Source organism: Protopterus annectens, chromosome 1.part2, assembly GCF_019279795.1.
Source record: "Protopterus annectens isolate FY-2018-M chromosome 1.part2, PAN1.0, whole genome shotgun sequence".
Taxonomy (NCBI): domain Eukaryota; kingdom Metazoa; phylum Chordata; order Ceratodontiformes; family Protopteridae; genus Protopterus; species Protopterus annectens.
The window spans coordinates 482,826,281-482,842,824 of record NC_056727.1 but is presented as its reverse complement, the minus strand read 5'-3'; the positions used below and the strand labels follow the sequence as shown (position 1 = coordinate 482,842,824).

Genomic DNA, 16,544 nt, shown 5'->3' with positions numbered 1-16,544 from the left:
ACAGGTGACCGGGATCCGGGGTTCCTCCGGCTCCAGGGAGAACCTAGAGCAATGGAGCTGGGAGGATCCAGGCCTAGCTTCTGCTCTAATTTTAGGTGGCGGGCTGGCCGGGGCCGAGCAGTCAGGGGACGGCTTCCTCTGCCTATCTTGCCTAGACTTCTCAACTTCCTTGGACCTTTTGGCGAGAGTTTGAGTCCCTGAGGCCAGGGAAGAAGTTGCAACTGCTGCCCCTCCTGACGAGGGGGGCTTAGGGCTGCAGTCGCAGAGGAGGGAAGTAGCCCCTTCAGGATAAGTTTATCCCTCCTTTACTTCAGCGCTCTGGGATTAAACCCAGCACAGATAGGACAGGAGGTTTGCAGATGAGCAGCCCTCAGGCACACCACGCACAGTGTGTAACAATCGGCTGGGGAGACCTTATGGCTACACACTGCACTTTCTGAAACCTGCTTTAGGTGCTTCAGCCACGCCCTAAACAGGCCTAGAAACACACATGCTAAGAAGAACAGCAATGAAAACTTTTTTGTTTTTTTAAACAGACTGCGAGGGAGGTAGAAAGATAGAAAGAGATAGAGAGAAAAAGGTTAAGAGTAAAAAACAACAAAATTCTACTCTCAAAACCCTCAGACTTAGCCTAGAACTCGGACCATGATGCTTGCCTTTCCAACGGCAAACGAGATCTGAAGGGAGGATAGAGGACATGAGGCATTATGGGTAAGGGAAGGAGCTCAGATCAGCTGGATATATGGCAGTGTCGGGTCAGATACAGCTCTGTAACCCACAGGCTGAACACCAAATGAAGTCAACTACTTCAGACACTTGCATTAATTTACGAGACTATGGACATAGTCAAGCTTTCAAGGAGCAGAGCACTGCAAATTAATTTCCAATGACGGAGTGGTGACTGCATTCTCCACAGATCCAATAACTGTAGGAATGGCCAATAATTTAGGATCCGTTAGCCTCAGAAGTTTTCTACTCCTCTTAGGAGCATTCAAGTAGTCCCTTAGCTTCCTACCTCAAAGTACTTTATTTCCAAGAGAGAAGTTATCTTGTGGGGAAGTAGAAGTTCAGGCACCCTCACTGTCAGACTTAAGGGGGAAGGTCATATAGTCAGCATAAGCTAGCTTGTCCCCCCTTAGTCTTTTGAGGCTGGAGACTCCTGGCAATGATGGCTGATTAGGGAAAGGCTACAGCCACTTAAGAAAAAACATTAAGCCTGTAGCAGTCTCATCGTGTTCTGAAATGGGACTTGGTGTGGCGAGGCTTGTTCAGCTAAAGATAAAAAAAGGTGGCAGATGCCTGAAGTTAAGTTTGAGAATTACAGGTCTACTCCTACGATTAATGGCCACCTTAAAATTCTCGAAATGTAAATAAGCACTGACTGACATCAAACATGGAAAATATGGAAGGTCATACACCACAATTACTCTCATCAAGATATAGGTGTAAGAGTCATGAGCTTGCAGACAGGCATCTGTAGGACCTCAGGTTGAGAGGATATGCATACTTCCAATAGCATGGAAGCTTCCAGAGCAGCATCGTCAGAGGCCTTAGTATAGTCAGACTATCCTGAACAGGAGCTGACAAAGCTCCTCACTAAACCATATACCCTTGAGCCTAGTATGAACTTGGGAATGTCAGTACACTGACCATCCACAACATAACCATCCACAACATCCAACATGTTTAGGTCTAATGTGCCCTTTACACAGTAAGATGTCAAAATGCAAAGCTATCCAAAATGTATGCACTACCAAAAATGTAGCAATAGGAAAATCCCCAGTGGGGTACTTAACTGTTCTGAACAATGGGAAAGCTGAACCATGCTACACTACAGGCAAACTGAGATCAATGCACATGCTGCAAATTGTGGCATGAAAGATCTAAAAGAGCATAGGCAAATGTCATACACTGGGAGTGGTCCTACATCGCTGATGGATGAACATCTGACACTTCTGGAGGGGAAATGGTACTGAGCTCTCGAAGTCAGACCAGATGCTGGGCCTTATTTTACTCCCAGTAGCAAAGTCTAAGCCAACAGTGATCTAAACGAAGACCACCAACAAAAGCATAGAGATGCCCAGATTTCCAGTGAAAAACGAATTCTGAATATATGCGCTTCAAACTGGAGGGGGGGGGGGGGTGACAATGAAAAACCAGAATCTGCTGAACAAGTTACCCTGAGTTACTTGCCTAACTCCTGGCATGGGTGCATATACAGTTCATTTTATTACACCATTCTAGATCTGCTGTATAGTCAAATAAAAATCACACTGTTCTATTTGGCAGCTTATGTTTAATTTGAATGACCTCTAACACCTACATTTTTTCATCCTCCACTTACATTTTTTCATCCTCCACTCTTCACACAGACATACTGCAGTTAGATGAGTAATCTCCCAAATTACTCAGATGTGTACATGCCATGTGTGTGTGTCCTCCTACCTATCCTGCTGAGAGGTGATCTATTCAAGGTGTTTTCAACACCACAAGACTACTGAATGCCTGTATACACTCCAGCTCTCCTGCAAACCTGAAATGAATTAAGTGGGATATTTGTTGAGGAATGAAGTTTGTGGACCTTCTTCAGCCACTGAAGATACGAACTTCATGTGCACAAAAAAGTTCCTTTGAAACTTATTCTCCTGAAAAAGTGAGGTTCCCTCAATTCAAACATATGCATATTGATAGACATTGTAAATACACACATTAGAAAAGCAACTAATATGAATATTAGTGTTATGATTTGTTAAGCATACAAAATACTCACTTGTTTGGAAGAACAGGATCATCCTCCAAAGTCAGTGTTCCATCTATTCCATGGCATAGCTCAGGTGGGATACCAACACCCTGTTAAGAAAGATTCAGCAAGGGATTTACATTTCACATGCTAAAAAGCTAGACATTCTTTACCAAAAGAATAAGTAATCATTCACCTCTGTGTTTGAGTTGTACAGCTCGAAGATATAATCATAAAGTGGGTGGTTCGGTCCAACAAAGAGCACATCACTACCCAGACTATTTCTTCTACCTGGAATACAATTAAAAGTTGCAGCATTAGTAACAGTGAAGCTAAAAATAGTGTTGCTCTTCTTTCAGTTTCCCATATGGCTTTACTTATACGGACACAAAATAATGCGTGTGACATTATGAAGTTAAAAGGAAAAAGCTACAATGTAAGCTCATTGATGGCAAATAAATTAAAGGCTATCCATTTCCCCTCCTAAAGAATATGCCATTAACACTAGTGAACCAAACAGCATATATCAAACCAAATGAACACATGGCTTGTTCTGCTTGTTAAAATAGTCAAATCCTCAGAAAGTACAGTTTTGTACCTACCATAAATGTAGATGTTCGAGTGCTAATACAGCTGCAGTCATAACAGATGGGTTCTCCTGCCGTCAGGCGGGTTCTCGGTCGGACGAATTCCAAAGTCTAGGTCCGGCGTCGGTTGTCGTCACCTCTTCCCTGACGTCAGTGTGACAGGGGTATAAAGGAACCAGCAGACGCCATTTTCTTCAGTTTTTCTTGCCCCAGATGTCAGGTGCCCCCAGAAGGAAGGCAATACATAAATTTGTGTAATAATGCAGTGCAATATAATCAAAATACAGTAGCTGCAAGCAAATACATCATAAATGAATACCCCAATCAGGTTGTATGAGGATGTGTTAGCCTATAGGCCTGTCCCAAGAGGGGAAGGAGGGAGGGAAACCAGGACTGCAGCTGTATTAGCACTCGAACATCTACATTTATGGTAGGTACAAAACTGTACTATGTTCATCGTGCATACAGCTACAGTCATAACAGATGGGTAGAATCCCAAAGCTAAGAAAGGGGTGGTAGGCACTAGGTGGAACTAGGAGGAGCCAAAATGCCCTGCAAGACTGCAGTGGCAAAGCCTGCTCTAGATTTGGAGTATAATGGTAGGTTGTAGTGCTTGGAGAAGGTATGCACAGAACTCCAAGTGGCTGCTTCCAAAATATCCTTGGTAGGAACTCCTCTGAGGAAGGCTGCAGAGGTGGCTGTGGCCCTGGTGGAATGAGTTCTAATGCCTGTAGGTACAGCTTTGCCATGAAAGGAATAGCAAAAGCGTATGCAGTGGGCTATCCATTTTGAGATTGTCTGTTTGGAAATTGGCTTTCCTTGAGCTCCTACCGCATAGGCCACAAAGAGCTGTTCTGATTTTCTGAAAGGCTTTGTTCTGTCCAAATAATAACGAAGTTGTCTGTGGATGTCCAAGGAATGTAGTAATCTGTCCCCTTTGTTTTGAGGATTAAGATAAAAAGTAGGTAAATGTATGGCCTGATTTAAAGCTACCCTGGATACCACTTTAGGCATAAAGGACGGGTTGGTTCGTAAGGAAACTCTGTCCTGATGGAAGATAAAAGGCTGGACAGCCATGAGAGCCTGTAGTTCTGAAACTCTACGAGCTGAGGCGATAGCCAGAAGGAAAGCTGTTTTCCAGGACAAATTGCAAATCTGATGAGGCAGCTGGCTCAAAGGGATGCAAGGTCAGTTTTTCCAGAATGAAATTAAGATCCCAAGCAGATATTGGTTGTTTCCTTGGAGGTCTTAAATTCTTAGCCCCTCTGAGGAACTGTCTTAAGAGAGGGTGAGAGAATAAAGGTGGATCAGTGTTGTATTCTGCAGAAATGGCTGAGGCATGGATTTTGATGGAGGAGAAAAAGTCCATTGCTTAGCAGTTCAGACAAATATTGTAGTATTTGAGGTAGGATCCTGGCCCTTTTTCTCATTCCAGACACAAAAACGTTTCCATTTTGCGGAGTAAGCTTTTCTAGTTGATGGCCTTCTGGCCTCCAAAATGACATCCTGCACCTCCTTGGAGAGTAGGGCCTGTTGTGATGCTAAGGAACCTTCCATGCGGCTAGATTGAGATTTTTTTAGCTGGCTGGAGTTTTGAAGCTGTGCTGAGTCAGAAGAAGAGGCATTAGAGGCAGGGTCCATGGTGGCGAATGCGTCAGGCTCCTCAGGAGTGGGTACCAGTGTTTCCTTGGCCAGTCCAGAGCAATGAGAATCATCTTTGGTCTGTCTGCTCTGGTTTTCAATAGAACTTTGGGCAGCAGAGGAAGAGGTGGGAAGGCATAAACTGTCATTGATGTCCAACTGAAAGAGAGCATCCACTCTCCAGGCCTTTGGATGGAAGATCCTTGAGCAGAATTTTGTCAATTGATGATTTTTGTGGGAGGCAAAGAGATCTATGTCTGGCCTTCCCCATTCTTGGATTATTTCTGTAAAAACTTCTGGGTGCAATTTCCATTTGTGTGGATCTGTCATATTCCTGCTTAGGTTGTCTGCCAGCGTGTTTTCCTTGCCTGGCAAGTACTGTGCTTGTAGTTCCATTTGTAAGTGCATGGCCATGTTCCAAAGTGACATGGCCAGTCTGCATAGGGGGTAAGAATGTGTTCCTCCCTGCTTGTTTATGTACCACATAACTGTGGTGTTGTCAGTTATCAATAATTGACCTGGTTGTAGAAGGTCCTTGAAAGCTATAATAGCATTTATTACTGCTAGCATTTCTTTTTGATTGATGTGAAGGTGCTTTTCTTTTTGGGACCATTTGCCCTGAATGCACCGATCTGTCATGTGCACCCCCCAGGCGTAGTCCGAGGCGTCTGTTGTGATGACTTGATTTGCTTGAGGCTTGCTGAATGCAAGACCTGTGTTGGACATGCTTGAGCCCAACACAGAAATTCCTTTTGCAGGCATGGAATTAGTGGTATTATTGCTTCCAAACTGTGGCTGTGTTGAGACCATATGTTTTTCAGGTACCATTGTAGTTTCCTCATATGCAGCTTTGCACATGGGATTAGTAAAGATGCAAGATGCCATGAATCCCAGAGCCTGCAGGATTTTCCTTGCAGTCAGCCTGGTGCAATTTGCTAGTGTTCTGAAGTATTGAATTAGTTGCCCCTGCTTCTCTGGCGTGAGGTAGGCCATCTGGGTGTTTGTGTCCAAATTGGCACCCAGGAAAATTATCTTCCGAGAGGGTATTAGCCTTGATTTCTTTCTGTTGACTGTGTATCCCAGAGAGTTCAACAACATTATTACATAAGCCGGATGTTTCAGAAGAATGTGCTTGCTGTCCGCTTGGATCAGGCAGTCGTCCAAATAGGGGTATATTTGTATCCCTTGAAGTCTGCAGTAGGCAATTACTGATGCCAGGCATTTCTTGTATACTCTGGGCGCAGTAGATAAGCCAAAGGGCAATGCAGAGAATTGATAATGGGTTGAACCTGCAAGAAACCTCAGGTACCTTCTGCAATTTTGTCTGATTGGTACATGCAGGTACGCCTCCTTGAGGTCCAATGTTACCAGCCAAGACTCCTTGCCCAGCATGGGAAGAAGTTGCTGTAGAGTGAGCATCTTGAATTTTGGTACGAGTAGGAATGTGTTTAGGATGGATAGGTCCAAAATAGGTCTCCAATCTTTTCCCATCCTTGGCACCAGAAATAGCCTGGAATAAAAACCTTGACCTTGTTCGTGCGTAGGTACCTCTTGAATAGCTTTCATATTTATGAGATCTGTAATTTGCCTTTGTGCCTCTGCCCTTTGATTGTGTGGCAGGTTTGGCATGCCTCTCATTTTTGGAAGGGTGTGAAAATGGAATTTGTAGCCTCTGTTTATAATGTCCAGGATCCATTTCTCCTTTGTGACAATATGCCAATTTTTTGAAAATAATGCCAGCTTTCCTCCTAAGGGGGCTGCCATTTGAGACTTGGTTGGCATGCAAAGGGGAAAGTCATTGGGTTTGCTTTCTGAAAGATTGCGAGTTATCCTCACCACCTCTGTGTAGGAGCTTGCCATTGTCTGCCTCTAAACGATCCTTGGGATTGTCCTCTGCCTCTCGGGCGCCTATATCTGCCTCTTTGGGGTCTGTCCGTGGCAGGAAAGGACCAGTTTTTGGAAGGCCAATTTCTACTAAAACGTGGGGGTTGTACCTGTAGAAATTCTCACACAGTTTGCATTGATTTAGCCTTTTCCTCCATTTTCCTTAACACCTCCTCAGCATTAGCACCAAAAAGTACATCCTTTTGAAGAGGGGCGTCAATTTAGCTTTGACATGATCAGGCAAGGCTTGCTCCTTGAGCCAGGCATGCCTACGTATGACTGATCCTGTAACAGCAGCTCTACATGAGGCCTCTAGAGCATCAAAACCACATTGTAAGGTATGCTTACCCACTTGTTCTGCACTATGCATCAAATCCTGCAACTCCTTCAAGTCTGGTTGTTCAGGTTGTGACATTTTACTTTTCAATTGTGGTAACAAAAACTGTTGGTATTTTAGCATATGAAACTGACAGTTTAAGGCCCTCATGGATAAGGTAGCAGAGGTATATACCTTTTTTCCCCATCTTTCTAATGATCTGGAGTCTCTCTTGGAAGGTAATGGATTTTTAGCAATGGAGGCCTTAACTCCCTTGGGGCCCTGTGAGATGGTTTCTGGGTCAGCAGCATGGCTTTTGTATAGAAATTGGTGTGAGTCAGGAACCCTGTAGTACCTGTCAGGCTTAACTGGAGCTGGAGGTAGCGAGTCCGGGTTAAGGCAAGCTTCCGTGTAAACATCATCTAGGATGTCCAAGACAGGAGGAATAGCCAGAGGCCTGTGCTGAGGTAGCAAGAGAAATTCCCTGAGCCTTTTCTTGGAATCTGAATAATCTTGGCCTTCCCAGTGGAAGTGTTCCCTTAAGGTATGCAAAGTTTCCCCAAATGAGTAATCCTCTGGGGGGGGGGGGGGGCAGAAGGGATGGACTCCTCCGCATCAGAGTCTTCAAAAGGGGAGTAAGAATGTTCCTGATCATCAGAATGCTCTGAAATAATGGAGCCGTGATCAGAGGAGGGGGAATCTTCCTCCACTCTGGGCCTTTTGTCCGGTGGGGGCTGAGAACCTCTGATAAGAGTAATTAAATCCTCAGCCATTTTAAGCATCTGTTTCTTAGGCATGGGGCCTGGAGATGGGCCCTGTGTAGCTGGTCTATTAGGGTGCATGGTTGCTTTAGACTTTGTGAAAGCCTTGATGGAGAAAGAGGAGGAAGGTCTGAAGACACCTTGAGTGGAGGTGGACCTGTCCACATTCTGAGATTCAACGCCAAGAGTGGCTTCGGTATCTGTAGTCGGGGTGTGTGCCGAGGAGCCTGCGACCTCGGGCACAGGAGACACCGTCAAAGAAGTGTAGTCGCTAGTCAGGGGCTGCGTAGGCGCCTCGCTGAGAACCGGACCACGTGTAGTCGGCTTTGGCGTGGTGTCGGTAGAGGCTGCGGACCTCGTGTGTCGGTCCTTGTCTTTGTGGTTTTTTTTAGACAAAACCGGAGTCAGAGTATCCAACGACATAGTATAGTTAAATGCTTTCCCAAAATAATGCTGGGCGAACTCCGCCCGACGCTTAGAGCGTTTGTTGAATGTAGCACAAAAGCGACAGACCGAGACGTCGTGGTCTGGGCCTAAACAATGTATACAGAGGGAATGGAAATCCTTATGTGGTATTTGCTTCCCACAAGAAATACAATTATTAACTTTGTCTGACATGGGTCTGAGGCAAGAAAAGTTACCCAACGGGGTACTTAGCCTTTTGGAAGACTTCGGTTTCCAAATTTTCATAATCTCAGGAGCTGGCCGACCAGCACTTGCGAACTGCTTCTGCTTTGGGCACCGCGCGGCAAGAAAGACTGAAGAAAATGGCGTCGGCTGGTTCCTTTATACCCCTGTCGCACTGACGTCAGGGAAGAGGCGACGACAACCAACGCCGGACCTAGACTTTGGAATTCGGCCGACCGAGGACCCGCCTGACAGCAGGAGAACCCATCTGTTATGACTGCAGCTGTATGCACGATGAACATCTACAAAACTCTACATATTAGGGAAGGTTGTTGAACATTTTCACTTTATATGAAAAACAAAACATGATGGGCCAAAAGAAATTCAAAGCCATTGATTTTGTTACCTTCAAACTCCGTCACTTATTCAATTACATTTTTCAAAAATATCAACCTCATTTGCCTGGCTCCCCGAAGATGCTTGTATGTCCCTATAAATCTTCCTCTTGCAACTTTTCACATGTTGATACAAAGTGTCTATTTCTTCTTATATAGGCTTCATGACAAAATTCTGACTTTAGTAATCCACAGAACTGCCCTCATTATAAACCTGAGAAGTTAGGGTCCTTGAATGCTTACCACCAGTCTAACGACTGGGCTACATTATACTAAGAGTCTAATCTTAATGCACTGATCAGCTTCAGCTAAAAACTGAAGACAGTACAAAGCAGTCGTCCCATTTCAATTTAACAAGGATTTAGAGGCCAGAATGCACAAGGCTAACAGAGTTGAAGAAAAAAGAATAATGTCTACTAGGCAAAAAAAGCCTGGACAGGGTAGAAAAAAAAATCCTTCGGACAGCCACCTAGACTATGCATTCCTAGAACACAAAGGCAATTGCCACCAATATTGTCAAAGCTACCTATGTACGAAAAAGAAAAGATGCTCTAACATCCTTCCCAAAACAACTTGGGAGAGCCAACCCTACATACCTGGTAGCTACCCTTTTCTTTCAAAGATTCAATTTAGATGAAAATTATGCTCTCTTCACAACCCTCAATACTCAGTAACATTACCCAAAAATTTACTTTATAACCTAAAGAAAATCAGGCGGCCTTCTTCACATGTCCGCAATCTCAAGGGAAGCACAGTGATCTGCTCAGAACCGGTGGTCAATCACATCACATACACAAACACTGTAGATATAGCCAATCTGCTGGCAGACCGGTTCAGTGAAAACTTCAGTCTGCCCCCCCCCCCACCCATCAGTAAAACAGGACATCCCCAGTACCCCCCCCCCCCATACCCTTATCTCTACAGAGCAAGTCATCAATGCCCTTGTAAAGGCAAAAAATATAGCCTCCATGGGTTGTTTTATAGAAGCCATGTAGCAGGGTTGCCGCCTATGGAAATTTTGAGCAAGGAAGGGTAACCTTCCCTCCATAATGGGGAAATGGACAGAAGAGAGGTAGCTGCCTGGCTAAGGAAAAAAAGGGGGCATCAGTCCCCAGCTTGGGTTGATAGCAGGATTAGGACTGAGAGCCTCGAGAGTTAGAGATTCTCCAACTGGAGAGACAGGAAACCAGCAGGCAGCGTTCAGTGTCAGAAAAATTTAATTTTTCTAAGACAAGGGTTGGGTAGCAAGATGATGAGGAGTTCACCTGGGGGGGGGGGGGGGGGGCATGAGTGGAAGGCCCTACCAGAGGATGAGTGTAGGTAGGCGAGTATGACGGTATGAAAGCTGAAACAGCTGAAACCTATTGGGCGAGAAAAAACAAGAAAAACAGGATTTAAGAGTAGGCCAGGAGGAACAGGTATTTTGGCACTGCTGGGGTCATGATAGAACTGTGCACCCCCAGTACAAAAGTATTATGCTGCCCAGGCTTTTCAGGAGTTAGGCCACCTGGCTTTCCCCAAGATGTCCTGCACAAGCTAATCCATAGAAGTGGGGAAGGAGACTAAATGTTATCAGGATCATACTTTGGATGTCCTGAGTTCCATCTCTGAAGTCACCATAATAGCACCTGAAGCCACAGAGACGGATGCCCCCTCCCACTTGAGAGAGCAACCTTCCAGCTAGTAGATAGAGTAAGATATGTTTCAAGCTTATAGGGAAAGGGTTAGGTAGAAGGCTAAGAAAGTACCAGAGCAGGAATGCTCAAACTGGTGCTATAAGTTGGTCCACTAGTTTTGTGACTTCTGGGTATTCTTGGGAAAGACGGGATTGTTATGAAACCCTAGATTCACAGAGTGCTTCACCTACTGGTGATGAGTTCCGTCAGTGGGGTTCCCCCATCCCTTGGCCATGATGAAAGGAGTCTCCCAAGCAACTACCACTCGAGGGTGCCTACAGGCTTCAGATTTGTCTACATATTGGAGTATCCTCTGGATGAATTGAGTCCACCAGTGCCGTCGCCTAGGGTTAAGCCCAGTAAGGGGGGGGGACTGCAAATCTATCCCCATAGCTAGATGGTGAGGATAGGGATGGTTTTCTCCCCTAGATTTGTGCCCCATATGCGAGTGTAATTTTCTGAGAGTACTAATAGCACCCTTGGGTTAGATTTCTGCTTTGGGTGCAAGAGAAGCTCTCAGAGCTGATCGAAGCTTCTATTGTCCAAGAGCTTATTCACTTCCTTTAGGTTAGTAACAGTAGTAAGAAATGCCTGAAGTAGAACTTGGAGGATTAAAGTTTGAGTTTGCTGTTAAGTCAAGTAGAAGGTCTGACGTTAGAGGAAAGTCCTAGGCATACCACACACATGCCCTTTTAGGCCAGATGTCTTTTCTGATACAAGGAAGTTTTGACGGTTGGCCCCCTACATTGTGAACGAGCCGCAGAGGTCTCTTCATGTGCATCCCAGCTTGGGGAGCAGGGAGATGGAAGTAGCTCAAAAGGCAAAGTTGGCCAGAGTTGAGAGGTTCCTGTCTGTAGGAAGACAATTTGCAGAAGATGAGGTTACGCCTCCCAGAGTACATTACACAAAGCATGCTCTACTTGACTTTAGTGTACAAACTGCTTCCTTCTGGGGTCACTTTTTCCCCCTTATCCAGGAAGTATGATCTTCTCATGAGCAACTAGTATCCATCCATTCTGCCTCCCAAGCTGCAATGATTTGTGTCACATGCCTGGCCTTGTCTGCAACGCATTGAACTGGTCAGGGGGCACCCTCACTGGGGCAGGAAGGTTAGGGTCCAAAGTGGTCCCACCCTAGAACTGAATTTTTAGAGGGTGAGCTTCAGATTCCGGGTGCCTAGCAGATTAGTAGACCAGCCTTCTTAACAGGCCAATCTATGTTCATAGGCTCATAGGGGTTTACTAGGCTAACGACCACAAGGGCCTTTTTTAAGCCTAGCCATGCACCACAAATCTCTGACAAGTTCTGATACCCTTGATAAGTGTAAGCATGGGTCTGGGAGATTAACCATTTATAGGTTACCTGTGTTCATTGGAGACATAGGTGCCAAACCAGGGATGAATTTCCGGTTTCCCATCCAACGAAGTTGCACATGAATTGGGTTAGGAAAGAGCTCTGCTTCACATGGATTGGTAGCCTGTTCCATAAACGGGGTAGTCTCTGGGATATATACCCATCTCTCCAGCAGGTCCTATTTATATCACAGGCAAGGTTCACGTCTTTAGAATGGGTAATTCTGGTGCTGTTTTTGTTTTGTAGATATACAGGAGGTCCATCAGAGTGGGGTCTGATAATGCCCTGTATGCCAGGCATAGATCTCCCCTCAAAAGCCTGTAGGAGACAATACAGGGAGATAGGGCCTTGAGAAGGTCTGCATAGGACATTTTATTTGCGCCCTGTATTCCTTTAGTGAAGAAACTCTGTGGACGTTTCCACTATTGGATATGCCTTGTTAGGTACATACCAAAAGGGGCACTGTACTCAATGATAGGTCTGATGAATGATTAATAGAGTGGAAAGAAAAGTTGTGTAAAATCTTACCACAACCACAGATATCCCTCTCTTCCATGTTGCAGTATTAACACATGGGTTTACTCCTATTGTTTAGTGAATGTCTGGCCAGTATACAAAAGTTTTCAGTCCCTGCATGGTACATGGGACGTCTGATGTGGCTCAAGGAAAGTGGGCCTTAAGAGTGACGTCTGCATGCATCAGCCCTCAGAACTGTAAGCCCCAGTCAGACCAGTCCTAGTAAGGGCAACAGCAGTCCTGTAACACCCAGAAAGGGAAATGCAGCTTAACAGGAGGGTGGGAAGGAAATCTCCAACATGGAAGAGAAGGACATCTATGGTTATGCTAAGATTTTCCACAACTTTTCTATGTCCTTCTACTCCAATGTTGCAGTATTCAACATATGGGTGAGTCCCAAAGCTCAGTGTGAAGGAGGGGGTGGTGGTCTAGAGGCGGTCTCCAGGAATCCATGAAGAGTAACCCTGGCAAAACCTGCCCTGGGCCTTGGAAATGTGGTCTAACTCGTAATGTTTGGTGAAGGTGTGCACAGATGACCAAGTGGCTGCATCAAGAATGGTAGCAGTATCCAAACCTTTGAATAAGGCTACTGAGGAAGCCATAGTCCTGGTGGAGTGTGCTGTGACAATGCCTTGCAGGGATTTCTCATGGTATTTGTAGCAGAAGGTGATGGTTTTGGAAATCCAGGTAGACAGTTTGGTTACTGCCTTCCCCAGGGCTCTGGGATGAAAGGAGACAGAGCTGTTCAGCTTGTCTGATGGGCTTGGTTTTAAGCAGGTAAAATGTGAGTGGTCTGAAAACCCTGGGGGTCGTAGAAAGCCCAAAGGGCAAGGCAGAGAATTGAAAGTGAGACGGGCCTACCAATAACCTCAGGTATTTCCTGAAGGGGGGGCTTTATGGGGATGTGAAGACAGGGATCCTTTATATCCAAGATGGTCATAGACCCCTGAGGATAGGAGGAGAAAAAAGGGTTGGTCAGGGTCAACATCCTGAAGGTTAGAACCTTTATGAACAGACAGATACGAGGGATCTAGAACTGGTCTCCAAGGATAGTCTTTTCTTGGATCCAGTCTCCAAGGATAGTCTTTTCTTGGATCCAGGAAAATCCTGGAGTAGAAACCTCTTCCTTTTGCTGCAGGGGGCACTAGTTCTATGGTGCCTTGGGCCAGCAGTGCCTGTAGTACTGGCTGCAGGAGGTGTAGCTGTTTTGGAGGTTGTGGGATGCCTTTTCACTTTGGGGGCAATAGCCAGGTCATGAAATACCCATTTTGAAGGATTGAAAGGACTCGTTTGTCTGAGGTGATGGAGGTCCACTCAGGGAGACAGTGAGAGAGGTGAACCAATTGGGGGTTTACATACAAGTTAAGCGTGTGCAGACAGCAGCGCAATGTCTTGGGCATGAACACCTGACAAATGGAGCAGGCCTTGTAATCATGTGACAGTCTCAAACAAAACAGGCACTGATTTTGGGCGTCCTTGTGAGGAATCTGATGGCTGCACTTACACTTGCCCTTTCTGGACAACATGAATAAGCATTAAATGAAAGAAAAGAACTGAAAGATTCCCAAATGGGGCACTTATCTGATTTCTCAAATCAGATGGTCGTGAAGGCAGAACACCTGGCATTGGACTGGCAGCTGAGAAGTTTTGAGGGCTGGTGCGTGCAGACGTCACTTATGGCCCACATTCCTTGAGCCATGTCAGATGTCCTACACACCACACAGGGACTGAAAACGTTAGTATACTGGCCGGACGTTCGTGAAGCAAGAGGAGTAAACCCATATGTTGAATACTAACATGGGAATAGGAGGACAAAGACTTCCTTGGACTTGGATGTCATACTTTTAACAAGTTGATCATCAACAGATTTCCTCACCACTGTAGACACGTGATGGTCAAAGGCAAGATTACGGTGTCCTCAAGTGCCTGACTACTGGGTCAACTCTAAGGGGTGTGTTGTCAATATGATAGTTACTAGGGCTGGATGATTTCCCAAAGGATACTATTATGCATTTTGTTTTAGTCCATGGCTCTAACACCAGTTGTTTGCCTGTGTCAACCCCTTCTGGAGAACATTTGTATCAGTGTGAGATTCAATGACAGCTCCTAATTTGCAATCATCTGCAAATTTGGTCAGCCTGAGACCACTGACATTGGCCTTGACTTCTAAGTAAATGCCAAAAAGGATTGGTCTAAGGACTGACCCCCCTGAAGGACTCCACTTGTGACTGGCCTTTTGAAGAGGTGGACTCCCCAGTTCTAACTTCCTGGATCCTGTGAGCCAGCTGGCTATCCACCGGGTGACATATGGGTTTGTACCGAAACTCTTGAGTTTGTCAACAATGCCTGGGTGGGGTAGTGTGTCAAATACCTTGGCCAGGTCAAAGTAAGCAGTGTGAACCATTTTGCCCTCATCCATTGCTCTGCTGACCCTCTCAAAGAAGTCCGCCAGGTTGAGTAAGCATGATCCGACCTTGACAAAACCAAAATGGGTTGCGTCCAGTGTCTGGAGGTTTACTATATCTGACCATCTCCATGATAATTCTTTCCATGGCTTTACATACAAGACTAGTGAGACTTATGGGTCTGCACATGGTCCACCTTTGTGCAGAAAGAGGACTGTTGCCTTTCTCCATTCAAAAGGCATGAAGCCAGTTTGGAGGTTACAGTAATTCCAGAGGCCCTGACAGGTCATGTTTCATGCTATTTAGAAGGTATCCTGGGACACTGTCTGGGCCTATTGATGCAGTGTTCTTGGTCTTAAGAGCATTAAGGACCTATTCCTAGTGATCGTACGGGGAGTTGTATTTGCTATTTCCTGAGGGAATGTTGAGGGGGAGAGAGGTAAAGTGAGCTGAATTCATCAACCATTAGATTTGCTACATCTTCTGGCTCTGTACAAGTGGCTCCATTTACAATGAGCTCTGCACACAATTGAGCATTGCCTTTGAGGCTGCAGACATGGCTAAAGAATGCTTTGCGGTTTGTCCTTAGCCTGGGAGGCAAAATGTACCTAAAATTTGGCTTTGGTAGAGTATTTGTCCTTTGAGTTTAGTTTGATGAGTGCCTTCACCCTGCTGGGTGCTGCACCTCCTAATTTTTGCCATGATTTTTCCCCGTTATACAGCCTATTGATTTTGTGATTCCACCAGGGTGGCTTGTATTTTGAGTTAGTTCTGTTGCTTCTTCCTCGTGGGTACAAGGTTTCTGTGATGGTTCAGAGGCAGCAGTGTTCTCAGGGTTTATGGGTGCTTAACATCTTGCCAGTTTCTCACTTAATAGCAGGAGGTTAGCCTTAAAATAGTTCTAGAATATTCCAGGTTTAGCTGAGGGTGCAGGTTTTATTTTTAGTTCAAAGGAGACCATTTTGTGGTCTGACCTTACCAGGGAAGGCATTGCAGTAGGGGGTGTGTGCAGGATTCTCCCATGTTAGTGAGGACCAGATCCAGTACGGTTGTATCCCTTGGTGGTGTACGGACTATCTGGTCCAGGGAGTTTGTGTTTACAAAATCTAGGAATCTCTGCATGTACGTTTGGTGACATACAGGATTCCCACTTAATGGAGTAATTAAAGTCACCCATGAATAAGGTATTGGGTTCGATGGTTAGTGTTTCTAATAAGTTTAAATACATAGTATGGGTTTCCTGGGTCATGGAAGGGGACTTGTAGCTTGCAAGGAAGTGGTATTGGATTTTGCCTATGGTGATTTGAACATGGAGCAGCTGAAATGTATTGTTCTGTTTGACCAGCCTTGAAGTATATTTATTTTTGATATAGCCACCCCTCCACCTTTAGTCCCAGTGAAGTAGCTGGCCTAAATGTTTGGAAGGCACTATAACCTTGCACTGTTGGTGTGCTCTCCGTGGCTTTAAACCATATCTCAGTGACCACACAGACGTCAGCATTCTCTAGGGTAAACAGAGCTTCTATAGGGAGTGGAGTTTTTTTGTTTAGACTCCTAGCACTGAGCAGTAATACCTTTAGATTTTCTTGATTTTGATTTGCTATGTCAGAAGTACTTTCAGTTTGGCATTGTTTTAGCTAATA

At 45.2% G+C, this 16,544-nt stretch overlaps 1 protein-coding gene across 1 annotated transcript in view; it reads right to left on the bottom strand.

Moving 5' to 3' along the window:
• XRN2 (5'-3' exoribonuclease 2) overlaps window positions 1–16,544 on the bottom strand; it is a 2,388,435-nt gene that overhangs the window by 657,487 nt on the left and 1,714,404 nt on the right. Inside the window, exons 22-23 of the mRNA XM_044057168.1 lie at window positions 2,937–3,031; window positions 2,771–2,850 (exon numbers count right to left, since the gene is read on the bottom strand). Coding sequence (XP_043913103.1) covers window positions 2,771–2,850; window positions 2,937–3,031 — 175 coding nt within the window. The remainder of the gene's footprint in view (window positions 1–2,770; window positions 2,851–2,936; window positions 3,032–16,544) is intronic.